This window comes from Macaca thibetana, chromosome 20 (genome assembly GCF_024542745.1).
Source record: "Macaca thibetana thibetana isolate TM-01 chromosome 20, ASM2454274v1, whole genome shotgun sequence".
Classification (NCBI taxonomy): domain Eukaryota; kingdom Metazoa; phylum Chordata; class Mammalia; order Primates; family Cercopithecidae; genus Macaca; species Macaca thibetana.
The window spans coordinates 49,833,135-49,851,325 of NC_065597.1; the positions used below are offsets into that span (position 1 = coordinate 49,833,135).

The following is an 18,191-nucleotide window of genomic DNA, read 5'->3' on the forward strand; positions in this document are numbered from 1 at the left end:
AAGCCAGTTCTTGGCCTTCACTTGCCTTCTTCACTGGGGTCAGGGGTCCTGCCTTTCTCTTTCCTTTGTGCTCACAGTCCTCGAACGCTTGAATGGTGCCCTTTCTCTCTTCCTAGCTGGGCCCTGTGCTGCACAGCCATTCTCTTGTGCATCCTCAGTCAGTATCCCAATTCCCCAGAGTGTCTAATCCAGATGATCATTTTTCAAGCACCTAACCCCATTGCTGCCTTCCTTCTTACTTCACAAGGCAATGTGAACTCTGCTAACTTCCACGTTCTTCCTTGACTTGCAGACTTTTCCACATTTCTTCCCTGTCTACTCTCATCTCGGAGGAGGTGAGAAATGGTGGCCCTGTCTAAGGCTGTGATCTGGATGCTTCCCTTCCTCCTTCTCCCCCCAGCCCAGCTCCCTCTACCCCTCTCTTTCCCACCTCTCAGTTAGCTCATCTTTCTCCTTGATTTTCTTTTTTCTATTTCTTTTCTTTCTTTTTTTTTTTTTTGAGACAGAATCTCACTCTGTTACCCAGGCTGGAGTGCAGTGGTGTGATCACAGCTCATTGCAGCGTTGCCCTCCTGGGATCAGGTGATCTTCCCACCTCCCCACTGAGTAGTTAGGACCACAGGCGCATACCACCACAACCAGCTAAGTTTTATTTTTTGTGGAGATGGGGTCTTGCCGTGTTGCTCAGGCTGATCTCAAACTTCTGGGCTCAAGCAATCCTCCCACCCCAGCCTCCTAAATTGCTGGGATTACAAGTGTGAGCCACTGCCCCATCTGTCCTTGATTTCTACTGAAGTTTTCCCTTCAGCACATGAACACAGTTTACCCATCTCACAGAATAACCTTTTCTTGACCTCAACTCCCTTGTAACTGGTTGTCTCTTTGACTCTCCAGCCATGCTTCTTTGATGAATCAGCCCCATTCACTGTTTCTCCCTCTTCACCTCCCCTTCACTCCTTTGCCCACTGCAGTCCTGATTCCTGACTATCACTTCACAATTTTATCCTCTAAGATCCCAGTTATTAAGCCATGAACACTGTTAGGCCACTAATGTCCTTGACCCTGCTACACTATTAAGGACTCAAAGCTTTTGTGCCAATGTCTTCCTGCCTTAATTTGTTTTTCTACTTTCCTTGCCATTCCTCACCAGCTTATTTGTGGATTCACCTACTTCCACCACTTAACTGTTGGCTGGTGGGCTGAGCAGTAATCCAAGCACTTTGGGAGGCCAAGGCAGGAGAATTTCTTGAGGCCAGGAGTTAAAGACTAGCCTGGGCAATATAGCAAGACCCCATTGCTACAAAAAACTAAAAAACAAAAAACTAGCTGGGCATGGTGGCACACTCTGTAGTCCCAGCTACTTGGGAGACTGAGATGGGGGGATTGCTTGAGCCCAGGAGTTTGAGGCTTCAGTGAGTTATGATTGCACCACCACACTCCAGCCTGGACAATGGAGCGTGACCCTATCTTTTTTTATTTCTTTCTTTTTGAGACAAAGTCTTACTCTGTCGCCTAGGCTAGAGTGCAATGGCACGATCTCGGCTTACTGCAACCTCCACCTCTCAGGTTCAAGTGATTCTCCTGCCTCAGTCTCTCGAGTAGCTGGGATTACAGGTGCATGCTACCACGCCCGGCTTATTTTTGTATATTTAGTGGAGACATGGTTTCACCATCTTGGCTAGGCCGGTCTCGAACACCTGACCTCAGGTGATCTACCCGCCTTGGCCTCCCAAAGTGCTGGGATTACAGGCGTGAGCCACCACGCCTGGCTGACCCTATCTCTTTAAAAACAACAACAACAAAAAAACCACATTGACTGCTTCTAAAGGTTCTGTCTAGTCCCAGACCTCTCCCAAGCAGCATATGTGTTATTCCAATAACCTGCTGTGCATACTCATCTCACAGTGTGATCATCACTCTCCTTCACCCCAAACCTGCCTTATCTTCCCGTCTTAGTGTGTTGTGTGTTGCTAGAAGAGAATACCTGAGGCTGGATAATTTACAAAGAAAAGAGGCTTGTTTAGCTCACAGTGCTGCAGGCTGGGATGCTCAAGGGCATGGCGCTGGCTTCTGGCAAGACTTTCGTGCTGCCTCATAACATGGTGGAAGGTCCAAGGGACAGTGAACATGTGCAGAGGGGCAAAACCCAGAGGGTATCCTTGCTTTACATCAACCCACTCTCACTGGAGCTAATCCATTCCCAAGAGAAGAACTCATTCTTTTCTCCAGGTGGCATTCATCTGTTTCTGAGTGATCCACCCCAATGATCCAAACACCTTCTACTAGGCCTCACCTCCCAGTGCTGCTGTGCTGGTGATTAAACTTTTTTTTTTTCCTTCTTGAGACGGAGTTTTGCTCTTGTCGCCCAGGCTGGAGTCCAATGGCGTGATCTCGGCTCACTGCAACTTCCGCCAGGTTAAAGCGATTCTCCTGCCTCAGCCTCCCGAGTAGCTGGGTTTATAGGCACCTGCCACCATGCCCAGCTAATTTTTGTATTTTTAGTAGAGACGGGGTTTCACCGTGTTGGCCAGACTGGTCTTGAACTCCTGGCCTCAGGTGATCCGCCCACCTTGGCCTCCCAAAGTGCTGGGATTACAGGTGTGAGCCACCGCGCCCGACTTCTTGGTAGTTATACTTCAACATGAGTTTTGATATGGACAAGCCTCATCCAAACCATAGCACTGCCTTTTCTCATTCTTTATTCTGGTCAGATGTACTCCCATGCATGCGGCTGTACAAGCCATAAACGTGGGACTCTCCTAGGCCCCAGTGTGATGGGATGTACCCTGACCACGCTAGGCAGAGGTTTCAAACTGACCAAATCTGCCCACAGATGAGCTTTGTGTGCCCAGCATGGTATTCTGTTCGGTTTTTAATTTCATTTCATTGCTGATATTTAAAAACCTGGATTTCTAGCTTTTCTTGAAAAATCACAAGGTCTAGCTGCACTGAGACCAATTTTTTACAGGGGGTTATAGGCCAGAGTTCCCCTCAGCTGGCCGTGTACCGCCCGGTTCCATACACCATGAGGTTGTGTTCGTGTTGTGTTCGTGTGTGCTCCCTGCCCTCCTGATCAGGTCCCAGCAGGCTCTATGTGATTGTGCCCCTGCCCACACAGTACTCCAACCTCAGTTTCTTCACTCTGCACTGCAGTTCAGCCTCAACATGCTGGACTCCTTTCTGTCTGAAGGCAATCCTTGTGCTGTTCCTTCTGCCCAGAATATTCTGCCCACAAATCTTCACATCGCCACATCATTCAGGCTTCAACCTGACTCTTCTGGAAGTGTCCCCCATTGCCCAGAAAGCATCGTAGTACTCTTTATGGCACCAAAAATGGTTTTTAAGTGTTTGTTTATGTCACTATTTCCTCACTAGACTATACATTGCTCGAAGGCAGGGACTCCATCCTTCTTGTTCACTGCTCCGTCTCTTAGTTCTATAATATGCCAGCACAAAGCCGGCTTCTAGAAATACACGTTTGAAGTTGTAACCCCTGACCCATGTTATGGAATCTGAACTCCCCAGCACGGCATCAGAGGGCCATTGGGGATGTAGACGCTGCTGGCCTCTCGAGCTTTCCTTCTGCTTTTTGCTGGGTATCACACTCCAGACTTTGTAGCCATGCTGCACCTCTTACCTCCAGGAGCAGGTGTGCTTCTTCGTGCCTCTATAACCATGCAGCTTCTGTGTCCTTCCTCTTCTCTCTCTCATCCACCCAGCTCACTGCTAATACAAGAGTCACCTCCTTGCCTGGTGCGCTGGCTCACACCTGTAATCCCAGCCCTTTAGGAGGCTGAGTGGGGGGTGGATCACTTGAGGCCAGGAGTTCGAGATCAGCCTGGCCAACATGGCAAAACCCCATATAGGCAAGTGCCTATAATCCCAGCTACTAAGGAGGCTGAGGCAGGAAAATCACTTGAGCTCTGGAGGCAGAGGTTGCGGCGAGCCGAGATAGCGCCACTGCACTCCAGCCTGGGCGACAGAGGAAACTCTGTCTCAAAAAAAAAAAAGTCATCTCCTTGAGGGGTTTTCCCTAATCCCTGTGCACACACTCTTGTTTATACACACATATTTGAATTAGGGCTCCTCATCTATGCCATCAACAACTAGAGCCTCTTTCTGTCAGAGAAGTTATGACCTCATACTAGAATTGTTCATTTTACATTTTTTTCTCCTTCAGTAGCCTGTGAGCTCCTTGAAGGTAGAAACTATTTTTATTTGTCTTGGTATACTGGTGTACTTTGCATGGTACTTCATTGGCATTTGATAACCTGTAAGATGACCATAGTCAGCAAATTAAAACTAGCAGGAGTCATCGAATCAGTTAATTGGCAGTAATTAACAGAAACATAGGGATCATGACAGTGAAGGATAGTAAACTAGTCAGAGTAATGATGTTTTAAAAGCAGCAAACCAGTGCCCCTGTTTTCAAACGTTTTTTCCCCCAACTGACCTCTTACAATTTAACTTAATGAGCCTGTTTTGAGAACAAAAGAGCATAGGTCCTAAGTTCGTGGAATTCAGATACATAAAGTGAACTCTCTGTCATGTATATTCACAACTTAACATTCTTTTTGAAGATGGACTATATGGGCTTCTGTGACTTAGGCAAAATGCTGATTTCAGGTCTCAATGTGAAGAAAGATGCAGTTAAGTTAAAACAGCCTCTTTTTTCCTTTGTACCTACTTAGTTGTAGAAGTAAAGTCATCTGGTGTGGGGAAGAAGGAAGGAAAACTGTCAGACTGAGTTACTGAGTGGGGGGTGCTGCAGAAGGACCTCGTGACCAGGTATCTGTAAATCCTGGGGCTGAAAAGAGTGGATGTTGGTTCCCAATAAATAGGATTGGTAGCCTGTGAGCTTTTCTACGTGGACCCTTGGTGACTCCTTCATCTGGGAAAAGGGGATCCTCTACCTTAGGCCATTTCCTGCTGATATAGCAGAATACCACAAACTGGTTAATTTAGAAAGAACAGAAGTATGTTTGGTTCATGGTTCAAGGGGCTGTAAAGTCCAAGAGCATGGTACCAGCATCTGGCAAGGACGTCCCACTCCTGAGATAACTAACCCACTCCCACGATAAATGCATTAATGTATTCATGAGGGCAGAGCAGAACTCTCATGGCCTAATCACCTCTTAAAGGTTCTTCCTCTTACTACTGTTAAAATGGAAATGAAGTTTCTAACACATGAACTTTCAGAGGACACATTCAAACTTGAGTCTTCTCCAGTTGAGTAACTTGATGCCAAGGAGCGAATGAGGGATGGGTTCTCCAGCAGCACATCCTTGTGGGATCTCCCAGCTGCAGGGCCAGGGCTTAGACTCTGAGAATGGGTGAATGGAGTAGGTTAATTTGCTCAAGATGTTAGATTGAGCAGGCCAGGCACTGTGGTGGAGTCTCCATCATCAGTGATGGGAAATGCCCAGTAAGGACTGTTAGATGTCAGCATAGAAATGAGTCTTCTCACTTGGGCTGTCCTCACATGCCTTGCTCGAAAGTGGTTTTGGCCTCTTTTGGTGCATTCTTTCTCACATGTCAATTTAGTAGAAGGAACGAATGATTTGTGCAAGGTCTGGCCTTCAACAGTGAAGTCAAAATGAGACTGCAGGTCCACTGATTGCACCGTTCAGGGCTTTTGACTCTGAAGATTATTTTATCAGTCCAGCTCACTAGCCTAGTTCATTTACTTAACAAATATACACAGAGCCCCTATTATCACCCAAATTCATTATTCTAGGCACTACGGATGTCCTGCTGAACAGGTTGACAATGTGCCTGCTCTTATATTTGAATGAGGGAAACTGACAAGAAACTTGGCACAAAAAAAAAAAAAATATATATATATATATAGTCATTTCTGAGAGTGCTAAGTGCTATGAAGAATATGGAAATTGTGGGGGTGGGGCTGGAACTCTAGTTGGCATTTTCTGGAAAGGCTGAGGAGTTGACAACTGAGCTGTGACCTGAATGATAAGAAGAAATCAGTCACCTGAAGACCTGGAGGAGAAGCAGCTAGGCCGAGGAAACAGCAAGGGCAGCACCCCTGAGGCTTGTCTTAGGGATAGGAAGCCTCCTGTGAGTGAGGGGCAGAGCCGTGGAGGATGAGATGAGCAAGGCAGGGAGGGCTGGGCCTTGGAGAGCCTTCCAGGAGGACCAGGAGGAGGAGTTGGATTTGGCCTGAGCACTTTGGCAACCCCTGAAGGACTTTCAGCAAGGAAATAAGATTGGCCCTGTTCCTTCAGCACACTATACTCCTTTTTGTCTTTTTTAGCACACTACACTTCTAAGACTGAAAACTTGCTTAGCTTAATTTTGGGATCTTGTGAACTCCTAGGAAGAAGCAGAAAGTAAGGATTCTATACATTTCTTTTTCATATCTCTGTTTACCTAAAATCAGTTAAACTTATTTCTTCATGCGATTGTTTCTGATTTGCAGGTGGGGGAAGAAACTGATCATCGTTGCCTCCCAGGCCATGCGGTACAGGGCCTTGATAGGCCAGGAAGGGGATCCGGACCTGAAGCTGCCCGACTTCTCCTACTGCATCCTGGAACGGCTAGGCCGGTCCAGGTGGCAAGGGGAGCTCCAGCGAGACCTTCACACCACTGCTTTCAAGTAAGTGGGAGGATTTGCTTCTCTGCTTTAAATTATACATCATTGCAACCTGAACCCCAAACGCAGGGGCCTGCTGCGGTATCTTCCCCGAGGCATGGCTTTTTGTTTCAAGGCCGTGGTCGCACAGTGACTGTTTTCTTAGGTTGGCTGGACAGGAGGTTTGTGTCTCTGGTGTTTTATGTCCAAATGAGAGATTCTATACGTTGATAAAGCTACCAGCAAAGCAAATGACATGGCTCTTCTTCTCCTCCAGGGTTGATGCTGGGAAGCTGCACTATCACAGAAAAATTTTGAACAAAAACGGGCTGATTACAATGCAGTCCCATGTGATTCGATTACCCACTGGAGCCCAGCAACACTCAATCCTCCTCCTACTGAACCGGTTTCATGTGGACAGGTATGGTTTGTAGTGATCAAAATGTTAGGTTTTTTAGTTGCAGCCATGTGTAGTATGCTTTAAAAATCGTAGGGGCAGCTGTGTATGGTGGCTCATACCTGTAATCATAGCACTTTGGGAGACTGCAGTGGGAGAACCGCTTGAGGCCAAGAGTTCCAGACCAGCCTGGGCAATATACCAAGACCACAACTTTATAAAAATAAAAAATTAGCTGGGTGTGGTGGTGCACACCTGTAGTCCCAACTACTCAGGAGGCTGAGGTCGGAGGATTGCTTGTGCCCAGAATTTGAGCCTGCAGTGAGCCATGATTGCACTGCTATACTCCAGCCTGGGTGACAGGGCGAAACCCTGTGTCTTAAAAAACAATAATAATAATAGAAGCCAAATTAGAATATCACTATAGCTTTTTAAAAAATGATATTTGTTATCTGTGTGTGTGTGTGTGTGTGTGTGTGTGAAAATAAGTCCTGGTTGTTTAGAGAACCGGAAAACTATACAGAAAAGAAGGAAAAATAAATCTGTAACTTCACAGCCAACAATAGGAACCATTAACATTTTGGTGACATTTTGGGGAGATGTAAAAATAAAAGTGAGTCAGATTTGATTTGTTGTGGTCGCAGGATTGTAGTTGAATTATGTCAGTTTCAAATAGGATGTTTTGCAGCACTCAACCATAATAACCTATATGGACAAGATGGCAAGGTTCTGCTAAGCAATAACAATGTGTGATATTGCTATTTTAGCGGGATATTGTCCAGATGATACAGCAAACTAGTTAAATGTGCACATTCCCTTCTGAGGACCAGGGAGCCTGGGGGAGTGAGTAGGTTATCTCTGACTTCTTCATCCTTGCCATTGGGGTGGCTAATTACCTGGCATAGGAATGAGGGACAGAAAAGTTTCAGCACTCTGCAGAGGTCTCAGCCCACACTGCACAAACTCATGCCCTTTTTTATGGGAGGGGCAGAAGCCAGGATAAGAAAAGTTCAAGCTGGTGCAGGGCCTGGGAAGAGCAGCCCTTGGCTGAGGAAGCCCTGAGCCCCTTAGTACCTGGCCAGCAGCTCTCTGGGGTGGAGGTAGGCAGCAATGAGGGATAGTGGGGAGGGGAGGTGCATCCTCCAAAAGCGGGGAGAATGATTACATGTAAATGTTAAAGTTTACAGTGCACATGGGTTGGCCTAAAGAAAGTGCTTGATGCATGTGTGTAGACTCTTTATTGACTGTGGATCTCCAGGGGTGAAAATCATCATTGCTGCATCTCTGTCAAATGTCCGCCTCCCGGATTCAAGCCATTCTCCTGCCTCAGCCTCCCGAGTAGCTGGGACTGCAGGCACCTGCCACCATACCCGGCTAATTTTTGTATTTTTAGTAGAGACGGGGTTTTGCCATGTTGGCCAGGCTGGTCTCGAACTCCTGACCTCAAGTGATCTACCCACCTTGGCCTCCCAAAGTGCTGGGATTGCAGGCGTGAGCCACCGTGCCCAGCTACATATAACTCTTGACTCCCCAAAAACTTAATTACTGATAGTCTACTGTTGATCAGAAACCTTACCAATAATATAAAGTTAATTAACACATGTTTTGTTCCATGTGTTATACTGTTCTTGTATTATTGCAATAAAGTAAACTAGAGAAAAAATGTTATTTAGAAATTACATTTACAATACTGTACCGTATTTATTGATACCATAAGTTTACATTGTCCATTAACAAGACAAATTGTCTGAAATGGCGGGCAGCCGCAGCTGCAGACCTCACTCTACAGCACACGTCAAGCAATTTAACTTTTCCTTGAAGTGTCATGACTTTTTGGGAGCTTCTTGGGAGCATTTCCAGCATCACTAGTGGCCCTTTGTATGGGTCCCATGGTGTCAGTCAAGGTTTATGGTATTGCACTAAACACAAGGAAAAATACCTGAGAACTGCAAGAGATCACCTTTTTTTTTTTTTGAGACGGAGTTTTGCTCTTGTTGCCCAGGCTGGAGTGCAATGGCGTGATCTCTGCTCACCATAACCTCTGCCTCCAGGGATCAAGCGATGCGCCACCACGCCCGGCTAATTTTGTGTTTTGAGTAGAGACAGGGTTTCTCCATGTTGGTCAGGCTGCTCTCGAACTCCTGACCTCAGAAGAGATCACTTTTTACTGCAATAAGTAATTTACTAGAGAGGAACTGCTCACACAGAGATGATGAGCATCACATTTTTTTAAGAGAGTCTTGCTCGGTTGCCTAGGCTGGAGTGCAGTGGCACGATCTCGGCTCATTGCAGCCTTCACCCCCTGGGTTCAAGCAATTCTACTGCCTCAGCCTCCCAAGTAGCTGGTACTACAAGCTTGTGCCACCACGCCTGGCTAATTTTAGTAGAGACGGGGTTTCACAATGTGGTCAGGCTGGTCTCGAACTCCTGACCTCAGGTGATCTGCCCACCTCAGCCTCCCAAAGTGCTGGGATTACAGGCATGAGCCACCGCATCCGGCCTGTCATGGCATTTTTAAGCCAATACTCACAACACTTAAGCTTGCCACAATAGTAACAGGAGGTGGCTACGAAGTTATTAACAGTAGTACACTGTTGTATTACAGTTAATTTTATGCAGGTTTGATTTCATCCCGCATCTTCATGTTTGTTTACATTTCCTCCACTGCAAATGGCACCATGTAGGGTCTGTAAATGGTTGTGTAAGTTTTGATTAGCTTTTTATAATAGATTTGTGTATATTTTATGGTAATGAATGATAAAATAGACTAGTATCCACATATATTATGCATTAATGACATACCTTTTTCTTAATCTTTTCAATATTTCTAATGTTATACAGTTTGTCTGAGTTTTCTCAAACTGTCACAAATCTCCAAAAATTCTAATATATATATATTTTCTAATATTTTTTCAATAAATATGAAAAAAAAAACTGCGTATAAGCGGACCCGACCAGTTCAAACCCATGTTATCCAAGAGCCAACTGTACAGTATTAGAGAGAAGCATCTTTTATGAATTCACATTTTAATTGGGTTATACTATCTATTGATTAAGTAACTGTCTCACCAAACTCTTCACTTGTGTATAACCTGTGCTCTGCCAAGAACACAGGGTGGCAGCTGTGGCGTAGGAGAGAGAACACTGGATCAAGTCAAGATCTGTATTTCCATCTTTGCCCCTCACCTGGGCAGTCACTTGATCTCTTTGAACCACCACTGCCTCTTGTATTAAATGGCTGTGACACAGTGCCTCCTATGCAGAGTGGCTCATATGCATTAACCATCTGTTCCTCCATTTATTCTTTCATTCATTGAGAGGCAGTACAGATGGGGAAGAGGGTGCAGTCACTGGATCCCATACGTGTGCTGTCTCTCCCCCTAGGACTGTAAGTCAAGCCAAGCTATTGTCCAGCCAAACTGGCTACAAGATTTCTCCCTGCACCCCTCCCTGAACTCCCCCTAGACTTACACAGTCAAGGGCCCTCAGTGTTTTTAAATAGCTTCCTTTGCTGGCCGTTAGCTTGGAAGCATTGATCATGACATCCGCTTCACAGTAGGAATGAGATGGAAGGTGGCCTCTGCCACGCCAGTGTAGTCAGGAGCAGGAACTGGAGCCTCAGAATCAGAGTGGCGTCCCAGTGAGTAAGGAGAGGACTGGATTTAGAGAAAGAAGACCTAGGTTTGTGTCTCCAGCCTGAACTTCAGTAAAGCCTGTTAACTTTGTAGAATAACCCCCATCCTTCCTCACCAAGTGATCTGTTTTTTGTTTTTCTTTGAGACGGAGTCTCGCTCTGTCACCCAGGCTGGAATGCAGTGGTGCGATCTTGGCTCACTGCAACCCCCACCTCCCGGATTCAGGCGATTCTCCTGCCTCAGCCTCCCAGGTAGCTGGGATTACAGGTGCCTGCCACCACGTCTGACTAATTTTTGTATTTTTAGTAGAGACGGGGTTTCACCATGTTGGCCAGGCTGGTCTCGAACTCCTGACCTCCAGAAATCTGCCTATCTCAGCCTCCCAAAGTGCTGAGATTTTTGCCCGGCCCCTCACCAAGTGATTTGTAAGAAGATATGTGTGATACTTCCTAAACTTAAAAGTATTGTAAAAATGAAAGATGTTTTACAGAGTCATGTCATGCAAGTTTTAGTCCTAGAGTCTAGTCTATACGTTGCTTCTAGAAAGGTGGCCTTAGATATGACAGAACCTCTCACAGCCACAGTCTCTCCACCTGTAGAAGGTAGGAGTTGGGCTGGATGATCTTTGAGACCTAAAAGATTCTGTCATTTATTGTCAAATGATTAAGTCAAGTCTTGCTTTGTCATCTTTAAGAAACAGGCAGTAAATATTGACTTCAGCAACAGGTTTGAAAAAACGAATCGCTCGGTGTTTCTTGCAGGAGGAGCAAATACGACATCCTCATGGAGAAGCTTTCAGGCATGCTGAGCACACGAACTAACTGTATAGAGACGCTGGGAAAGCTGAGGGAAGAACTGGTGAGCCTGGGGTTTCCCACGGGTGGGGCTGGGTGTGATCTGTACCATAGCTAGGAGGTCTTGTCAGGCGTAGATGAATGATTTGCAACCCAACGCTCTATTCTGGATTTGATGCAAATGAGATTTTCCTTTGTTTGTTGTTTTTTTCTTTTCTTTTTTGAGGCAGAGTCTCTCGCTCTGTTGCCCTGGTTGGAGTACGGACTGTGTCCTTCCCGGGTTCAAGCGATTCTCCTGCCTCAGCCTCCTGAGTAGCTGGGATTACAGGTGCCGGCCACCATGCCCTGCTGATTTTTGTATCTTTATTAGAGACAGGGTTTCACCATGTTGGCCAAGCTGGTCTTGAACCCCTGACCTCAAGTGATGCTTATGTCTCAACTTCCCAAAGTACTGGGATTACAGGAGTGAGCCACCGCGCCCAGCTGTTTTTTAGAATGAGAGAGTCCTTTGTCCTTCATTTAAATTCTTGCCTTTGCCTGACTTCTATTTTTCCCCTGGAGTTTTCTAGGACCTATTATCAAAGTTCAGACGGAATAGGAAAACGTGGCATTTAGGTTTACTTCTGTAATCAAGCTTGTGATCTTGTTCCCAGTGGTTTTGTACTGAAATAGCAGAGTGGCTGTCCTGAGGGGGAGGGGAGAGGATGCAGGGAGGAAGGCAGCTGTTGACCTGCTTTGTCTTTGGGCCCCGGAGCAGAGGCTGTGGTGAAGGGAGCGTGAGAGGGAGAAAGGCGGAGGGGTGCTGCTTCCAATCTGACTAGAAGGTTTCAGTGCAAGTCAGGAAAGAGCCAACGTTAGAGATGGAAGGAAAACAAGATTGCCCTGCGTGTGAAACCAGAACTTAAAACTGAACATTTGAAGTCAAGCTCTTTGGTGACTAGTAATTAGTCCCCTAATGAGTGGTCTTCAGTCTGACCACAGGCACCAGGACAGTCCTTGTTCTTTTCCCGCATTGCATCGATGGAGTTGTAGTCTCTGATTTCACTGTTCACAGGGAAAGGAGGTATCTTCCGCATTGCTAGATTCGCTGTCTGCCTCAGCCTCTTTAAAGCAGTGGTTACAGTCTGGAGGCTTGTGGGCCAGACTTGGTCTGTTAAAAATCAATTTGACCTAGCATTTTTTAAGAAATTGAGACTTTCCATAAAAATCTAGGTTTCCAATCTGTCTCGAGAACTGAGAAGCCTGGGTCTGCCCTCTCTCCTGACAGCAGTTAGCTGGAACTAGTTGTGCACTGGCTGGGTCCCCTGCAGTCCACCTGCTTTCTGTCACCTCTCAGACACGAGGCAGGGCGGCAGGGCTCTTTGTCATTCCCTGAGCACTGCTGTTTGTGATAGGGGAGAAGTGTTTTGCTTCTGTGTGTCTGAGTTTATCAGAGTAGAAAATCAAAGATAGACGGAGAAGACCTCTCAGGAAACCCTGGCAGAAACTAAGGAACTTCCTACCGGCTTAATAAACAAATAACTGGCCACTGTGTAGATTGATGTTGCTTGTCCAGCCCATGCAGACTCTGGAGATTGAAACCCTCCCTCCTACTAAGTCACTCAGGGGCAGGGAGACAGGGCTAGTCTGGTTTCAGGTCAACCCTGTGGTCTGTGTTAGCAGCAAGCCTTGACTGTTACTGGACAGCCTTTCACTTATTCATTCAACAAATACTTCAGGGAGTGTGTATGCTGAGTTAGAACTGTGTTCCACAATAAGATGGTGAAAGTTAGCCAGGATGACAACAGGTCTCACACTGTCATGGAGCTGTCTAACCAGAAGGGTAGGCGTGTGAACACATACCTGGAAGGATGTAGCTGAGCCAGTAGCGGGAGAGGGGTGCTTTCTTTAGAGAACTAGGGAAGGCCTCATAGAGCTGTGCCAAAAGCAGAGTTGAGCTGGGCTTTTCCCCCACACAGAGGGAAAGTGGCATTTGACGGAAAGGAGAAGAGCTGGTGCAAAGGCATGAGTTGTGGAAGGCCATGCAACATGCTTAGAAGTGGGCAGTAATCCAGAGGGCAGCCGGCACATTGTGTGACTGGATAGGAAGGTAGGGGCCGGATCAGAAAGGACTGGAGTGCTGGCTGAGGAGTGGGGACTTTAGCCTTGAAACTTTAGCCTTATGCACTGCTGCTGGCCGTGTAGAAATGAAGAAGTTCTTAGCCGGGGTGGTGGTATGCACCAGTCCAGCTACTTGGGAAACTGAGACAAGAGAATCTCTTGAGCCTGGGAGGTGGAGGTTGCAGTCTAGGCAGATGAGCTGGTAGAGGGAAGGGGATGGGAAGAAGGTGGCGAGGTTGTGGCCATGAGGGCTGGAATTGTTTGAGAAACATTTTGGAGCTGGAACTAACAGGACGTGGTGAGTGCCTGCACTGGGATGTAGAGGTGACTTGAAGAAAGAGGATCTCAAGATGAAGCCAGTGCATTTGCTGGAGTGGCTGCTGCTCACCGAGGCAGCGCAAAGGCAGGCTTGTGAGGCAGGGATCACAAATGCTTGCTCACTGCGAGCCTCCACGATGAAGACAGTGCCTGGCCCCCTGTAGATGCTCAGTAAATATTTGCTGAATGAGAGTTGAATAAATAGAGAGGTCAGAAAGAGGAGCAGATTTGGGTGAAGAGGAGGCACAGGACAAATCTGAGTTTTGGACATATTGGGTATGAAGATCTTCTATGACTTTCCCCTGGTGATGTCTAGTCAACAGCTGGAAATTGGGGTCACAGAGAGCTGAGCAGGATTCAGTGAAAATTAGCCTATAGATGAAGCTGAGGCCATGAATATGGATGCTGCCTTTGGGGGAGATTTGGTACGAAGACTCACTGCCTCTTTCTCTTTTTGCTGGCCAGATTGTGTGAGTCGTTGATGGCAGCCCCTCAGAAGGAAAGACTACATCATCCTTCCCCTCTTAGGATGGTCCAGGGCTTAGTGCCATATGTCAAGGGCTGGGATCTGATGGATGAGTTTCCGTGGGGTCTTTTTATGGTGCTGGGGGCACGGCTAGATTAACGATAGATGCCATGTACAAGCCAGTGGCTTTGAATGAGCCATATGTGAGTCATCTGTATTGTTTTGATAGCCATATGTTCTGCCACCCAAGGGCTGGAGTGCTGGTTAGCCTGGGGGTAACCACACATATGTGGTGGCAGCAGCCCACAGACATTTGCTCCCTGTCTCTCCCCAGAGTGTAAGAGGAAACCTGTAAGACTCAGCAAACAGCTCTCAGTCACGAATGCCTCCTGCTGTTCGCTCCTTCACTGGGAGCCATGGTGACCTGCCTTACTCCTCCAGGGACTGCAAAATCACATGGCAGCAGTGCCCAGGAGGGTGATACCCACAAGCAAAATGGACCATGTGTAAAATAAATTTTTGATATAATATAGGTTTAAGAAATTAACTTTCCTCTAACTACCATTAGGGAAAATCAGCACAAAAATGATGATAAATGGCAACTGATCTTCAGTTTCATTGTTGGAGGCTCTGATGGGGGAGTGCAAAGGCTGTGACCCCCTGGAGACGCGTGGGCCCCGCTGAAGAGCAGCTGATCGAGGCTCCTGTTCACTGTTGCTGTGAAGCTACAGTCCTAGCATTGGCTGCCAGATCTTAGCCTTTCAAGAGAAGCCAGAATCTAGGTCTTTTTTTATGTGAAATCACTCACTTTTCAATTTTGGCAAGTAAATTACTTTCTTGAAGAAAAACATTGTATCAATTTTAAAAGCAAGGCCTGCACTGGAGGCTGCTGTTGGTCACCCCTGCAGGGGAGATGTTCCTAGGATCATTTTGGTTTTCAGCCTTGCAAAAATAGGAGTGATGAGATGGAAATACCCATTATTATTCTGTTGCAACTTCACAGACCACATGTAAATTTTTACAATTTTTTTTCTTTTTCTTTTTTTTTTTTTTTTTTTAAACAGAGTCTCACTCTGTCACCCAGGCTGGAGTGCAGTGGTACGATCTCGGCCCACTGCAACCTCCACCTCCCAAGTTCAAGCAGTTCTCACCCTCAACCTCCTGAGTAGCTGGGATTACAGGCACATGCCACCGCACCCAGCTAATGTTTCTATTTTTAGTAGAGACAGGGTTTCGGCATGTTGGCCAGGCTGGTCCAAACTCCTGGCCTTAAGTGATCTGCCCGCCTCGGCCTCCCAAAGCACTGGGATTACAGGTGTCAGCCACTGCAGCCAGCCTATAGCATTTTTTAACCTATTTTTTTGTCCTTTCTTTTTCTCTACTGCCTTTGAGGGACAGGGGTGTGTGTCTGTGTGTGTGTGTTTGTATTAGTAATACGCTTACATGGTTAAAAAATCAAAACAACATGAAAAGGTATCAAATGAAGTCTTCAGTCTCCACGCCTCCACTCCCGCCTGCCTCATTCCCACCCCTGCATACCCTTCCAGGATCTGGCGAAGTGAATCTCTTTCCCCCCTCTAATCAAAAGGTAGAATCGTTTATATCCTGCTCTGGACCTTGTTTTGGTCCCTTGACAAGGTAACTTGGCAGGCTTTCCTCGTTAGTACCTCAAGATAATCAATTAATTCAGGTCCTGAACTTGTGTTCATTTACATGACTTTCTAGTCATTTCGGACATCTTGCTGTGTCTAATAGTAGCCTTTAAATTGTGTTTTGGCAGGGGCTGTGTGAAAGGACGTTTAAGCGTCTGTACCAGTATATGCTGAACGCTGGCCTAGCCAAGGTGGTGTCTCTTCGCTTGCAAGAGATCCACCCTGAATGCGGACCTTGTAAGACGAAGAAAGGTAACGCAGAGTCTCAGCTTCTGTTCCCTTGGCTGGCTGGCTCTCACTTCTGTCTTCTAAGCTTCAGCCTCTCTCTCCGATCACATTCTGCCTTGCGGCATAACGATTTCACATATTTATTCAACTCTATACCTCAGTGCCTGGCTCAGGACTGTCCGTATAAAAAGTGCCTAGAAAATGTTTGCTGAACAAACTTCCAGCAAACATCTCTGTGGTGTCCTCCAAAATCATACTTTTATGGTGCCAAATAAACAAGTTCATCTTTTCCTCCTTATACTAAGCCACTCTATTCTTTTTTTTTTGAGGCAGAGTCTCGTTCTTGTCACCCAGGCTGGAGTGCAATGGTGCGATCTCTGCTCCCTGCAACTTCTGCCTTCTGACCTCAGGTGATCCACCCACCTTGGCCTCCTAAAGTGCTGGGATTGCAGGTGTGAGCCACCACGCTCAGCCTTTTTTTTTTGGAGACAGGATCTTTCTTTGTTGCTCAGGCTGGAGTGCAGTGGCGTCATCTCGGCTCACTGAAATCTCCGCTTCCTGGGCTCAGACGATACTCCCACCTCAGCCTCATCACACCCGACTAATTTTTGTATTTTTTTGTAGAGACAGAGTCTCGCTGTGTTGCCCAGGCTGGTCTCAAACTCCTGGACTCAAGTGATCCACCTGCGTCAGCCCTGCAAAGTGCTGGGATTACAGGCGTGGGCCACCACTCCCAGCCACTTGTCATTCTTTAGCCTGCCTTTGTGAAGTGCCTACTCTGTATTGCATGATCTTGTTATCTAGCCCTGTAAGGTTGGTAGCATTGTCACCATTTTATATGTAAGAAAATTAAAGTGAAGAGATGCTGAGTAACTTACAGAAGGTTAAACAATCAGTACTCAGCAGAGGCAGGATCTGAGCCTTCTAAGAAAGTTAACTTAAGGAACAGACTATGAAACTTTAAAAACCTTCCTTAGGCTGGGCACGGTGGCTCACGCCTATAATCCCAGCTCTTTGGGAGGCTGAGTGGGCGGATCACCTGAGGTCAGGAGTTGGAGACCAGCCTCGCTAACATGGTGAAACCCTGTTTCTGCTAAAAATACAAAAAATTAGCCAGGCATGGTGGCGCATGCCTGTAATCCCAGCTACTCCAGAGGTTGAGACAGGAGAATCACTTGAACCCGGGAGGTGGAGGTTGCAGTGAGCCGAGATCGCGCCACTGCACTCCAGCCTCCATTATATTTTTTTCCTAGACAGGGTCTGTCTCTGTTGCCCAAGCTGGAGTGCAGTGGCACAACCATGGCTCACTGTAGCCTTGATCTCCCAGGCTCAAGCTAATCCTCCTGCCTTAGCCTCATGAGTAGCTGAGACTACAGGCACACTTTACCATGCTGGGCTAATTTATTTTTATTTTTAGTAGAGACAAAGTCTTGCTATCATGCCCAGGCTGGTCTTGAACTCCTGGGCTCAAGCTATCTCCTGCCTTGGCCTCTCAAAATGCTGGGATTATAGGCATGAGACACCAAGTCCAGTTATTTTTATCTATTCTTGATTTTTGTCCCATCCTTTTTACTCCTCCTGATTAACCAGAATCATTTTAAAAGCTGCGGGTCAGAGTTCTCAGTAAAAGGTGATAATTGGAATATACACATTTATCTGCACTCCACCCAAATTTCACCATAGTGATGAAAGGGATATAAGAGGAGTAAACCCTCAACTACAAAGAAAACAGGACAGGAAATGACAACAGCTAATTTTTGTATTTTTAGTAGAGACGTGGTTTCACCATTGGCCAGGCTGGTCTTGAATCCCTGACCTCAGGTGATCTGCCCCCCTCAGCCTCCCAAAGTGCTGGGATTACAGGCATGAGCCACTGCACTCATCCCTCAGTATTTGACTTTGAAGTCTAATGGCCTGAATTCCTAAAATACTCAGGGCCTGTGGAGCTAGTAATCATTTTTATTTCCTGTCCCGTTGGAAGAAAGGTGTTAAGGAAAAGACAGAAGTAATTT

The 18,191-nt window shown here is 46.5% G+C and overlaps 2 protein-coding genes across 2 annotated transcripts in view; both read left to right on the plus strand.

The window, feature by feature from the left end:
• The window catches only part of NSMCE1 (NSE1 homolog, SMC5-SMC6 complex component), a 369,302-nt gene that overhangs the window by 50,149 nt on the left and 300,962 nt on the right, over positions 1–18,191 (plus strand). The window lies entirely within an intron of this gene.
• Positions 1–18,191, plus strand: part of GTF3C1 (general transcription factor IIIC subunit 1) — an 86,567-nt gene that overhangs the window by 5,151 nt on the left and 63,225 nt on the right. Inside the window, exons 3-6 of the mRNA XM_050773877.1 lie at positions 6,437–6,613; positions 6,867–7,010; positions 11,383–11,479; positions 16,080–16,203. Of these exons, the coding sequence (XP_050629834.1) occupies positions 6,437–6,613; positions 6,867–7,010; positions 11,383–11,479; positions 16,080–16,203 (542 nt within the window). The remainder of the gene's footprint in view (positions 1–6,436; positions 6,614–6,866; positions 7,011–11,382; positions 11,480–16,079; positions 16,204–18,191) is intronic.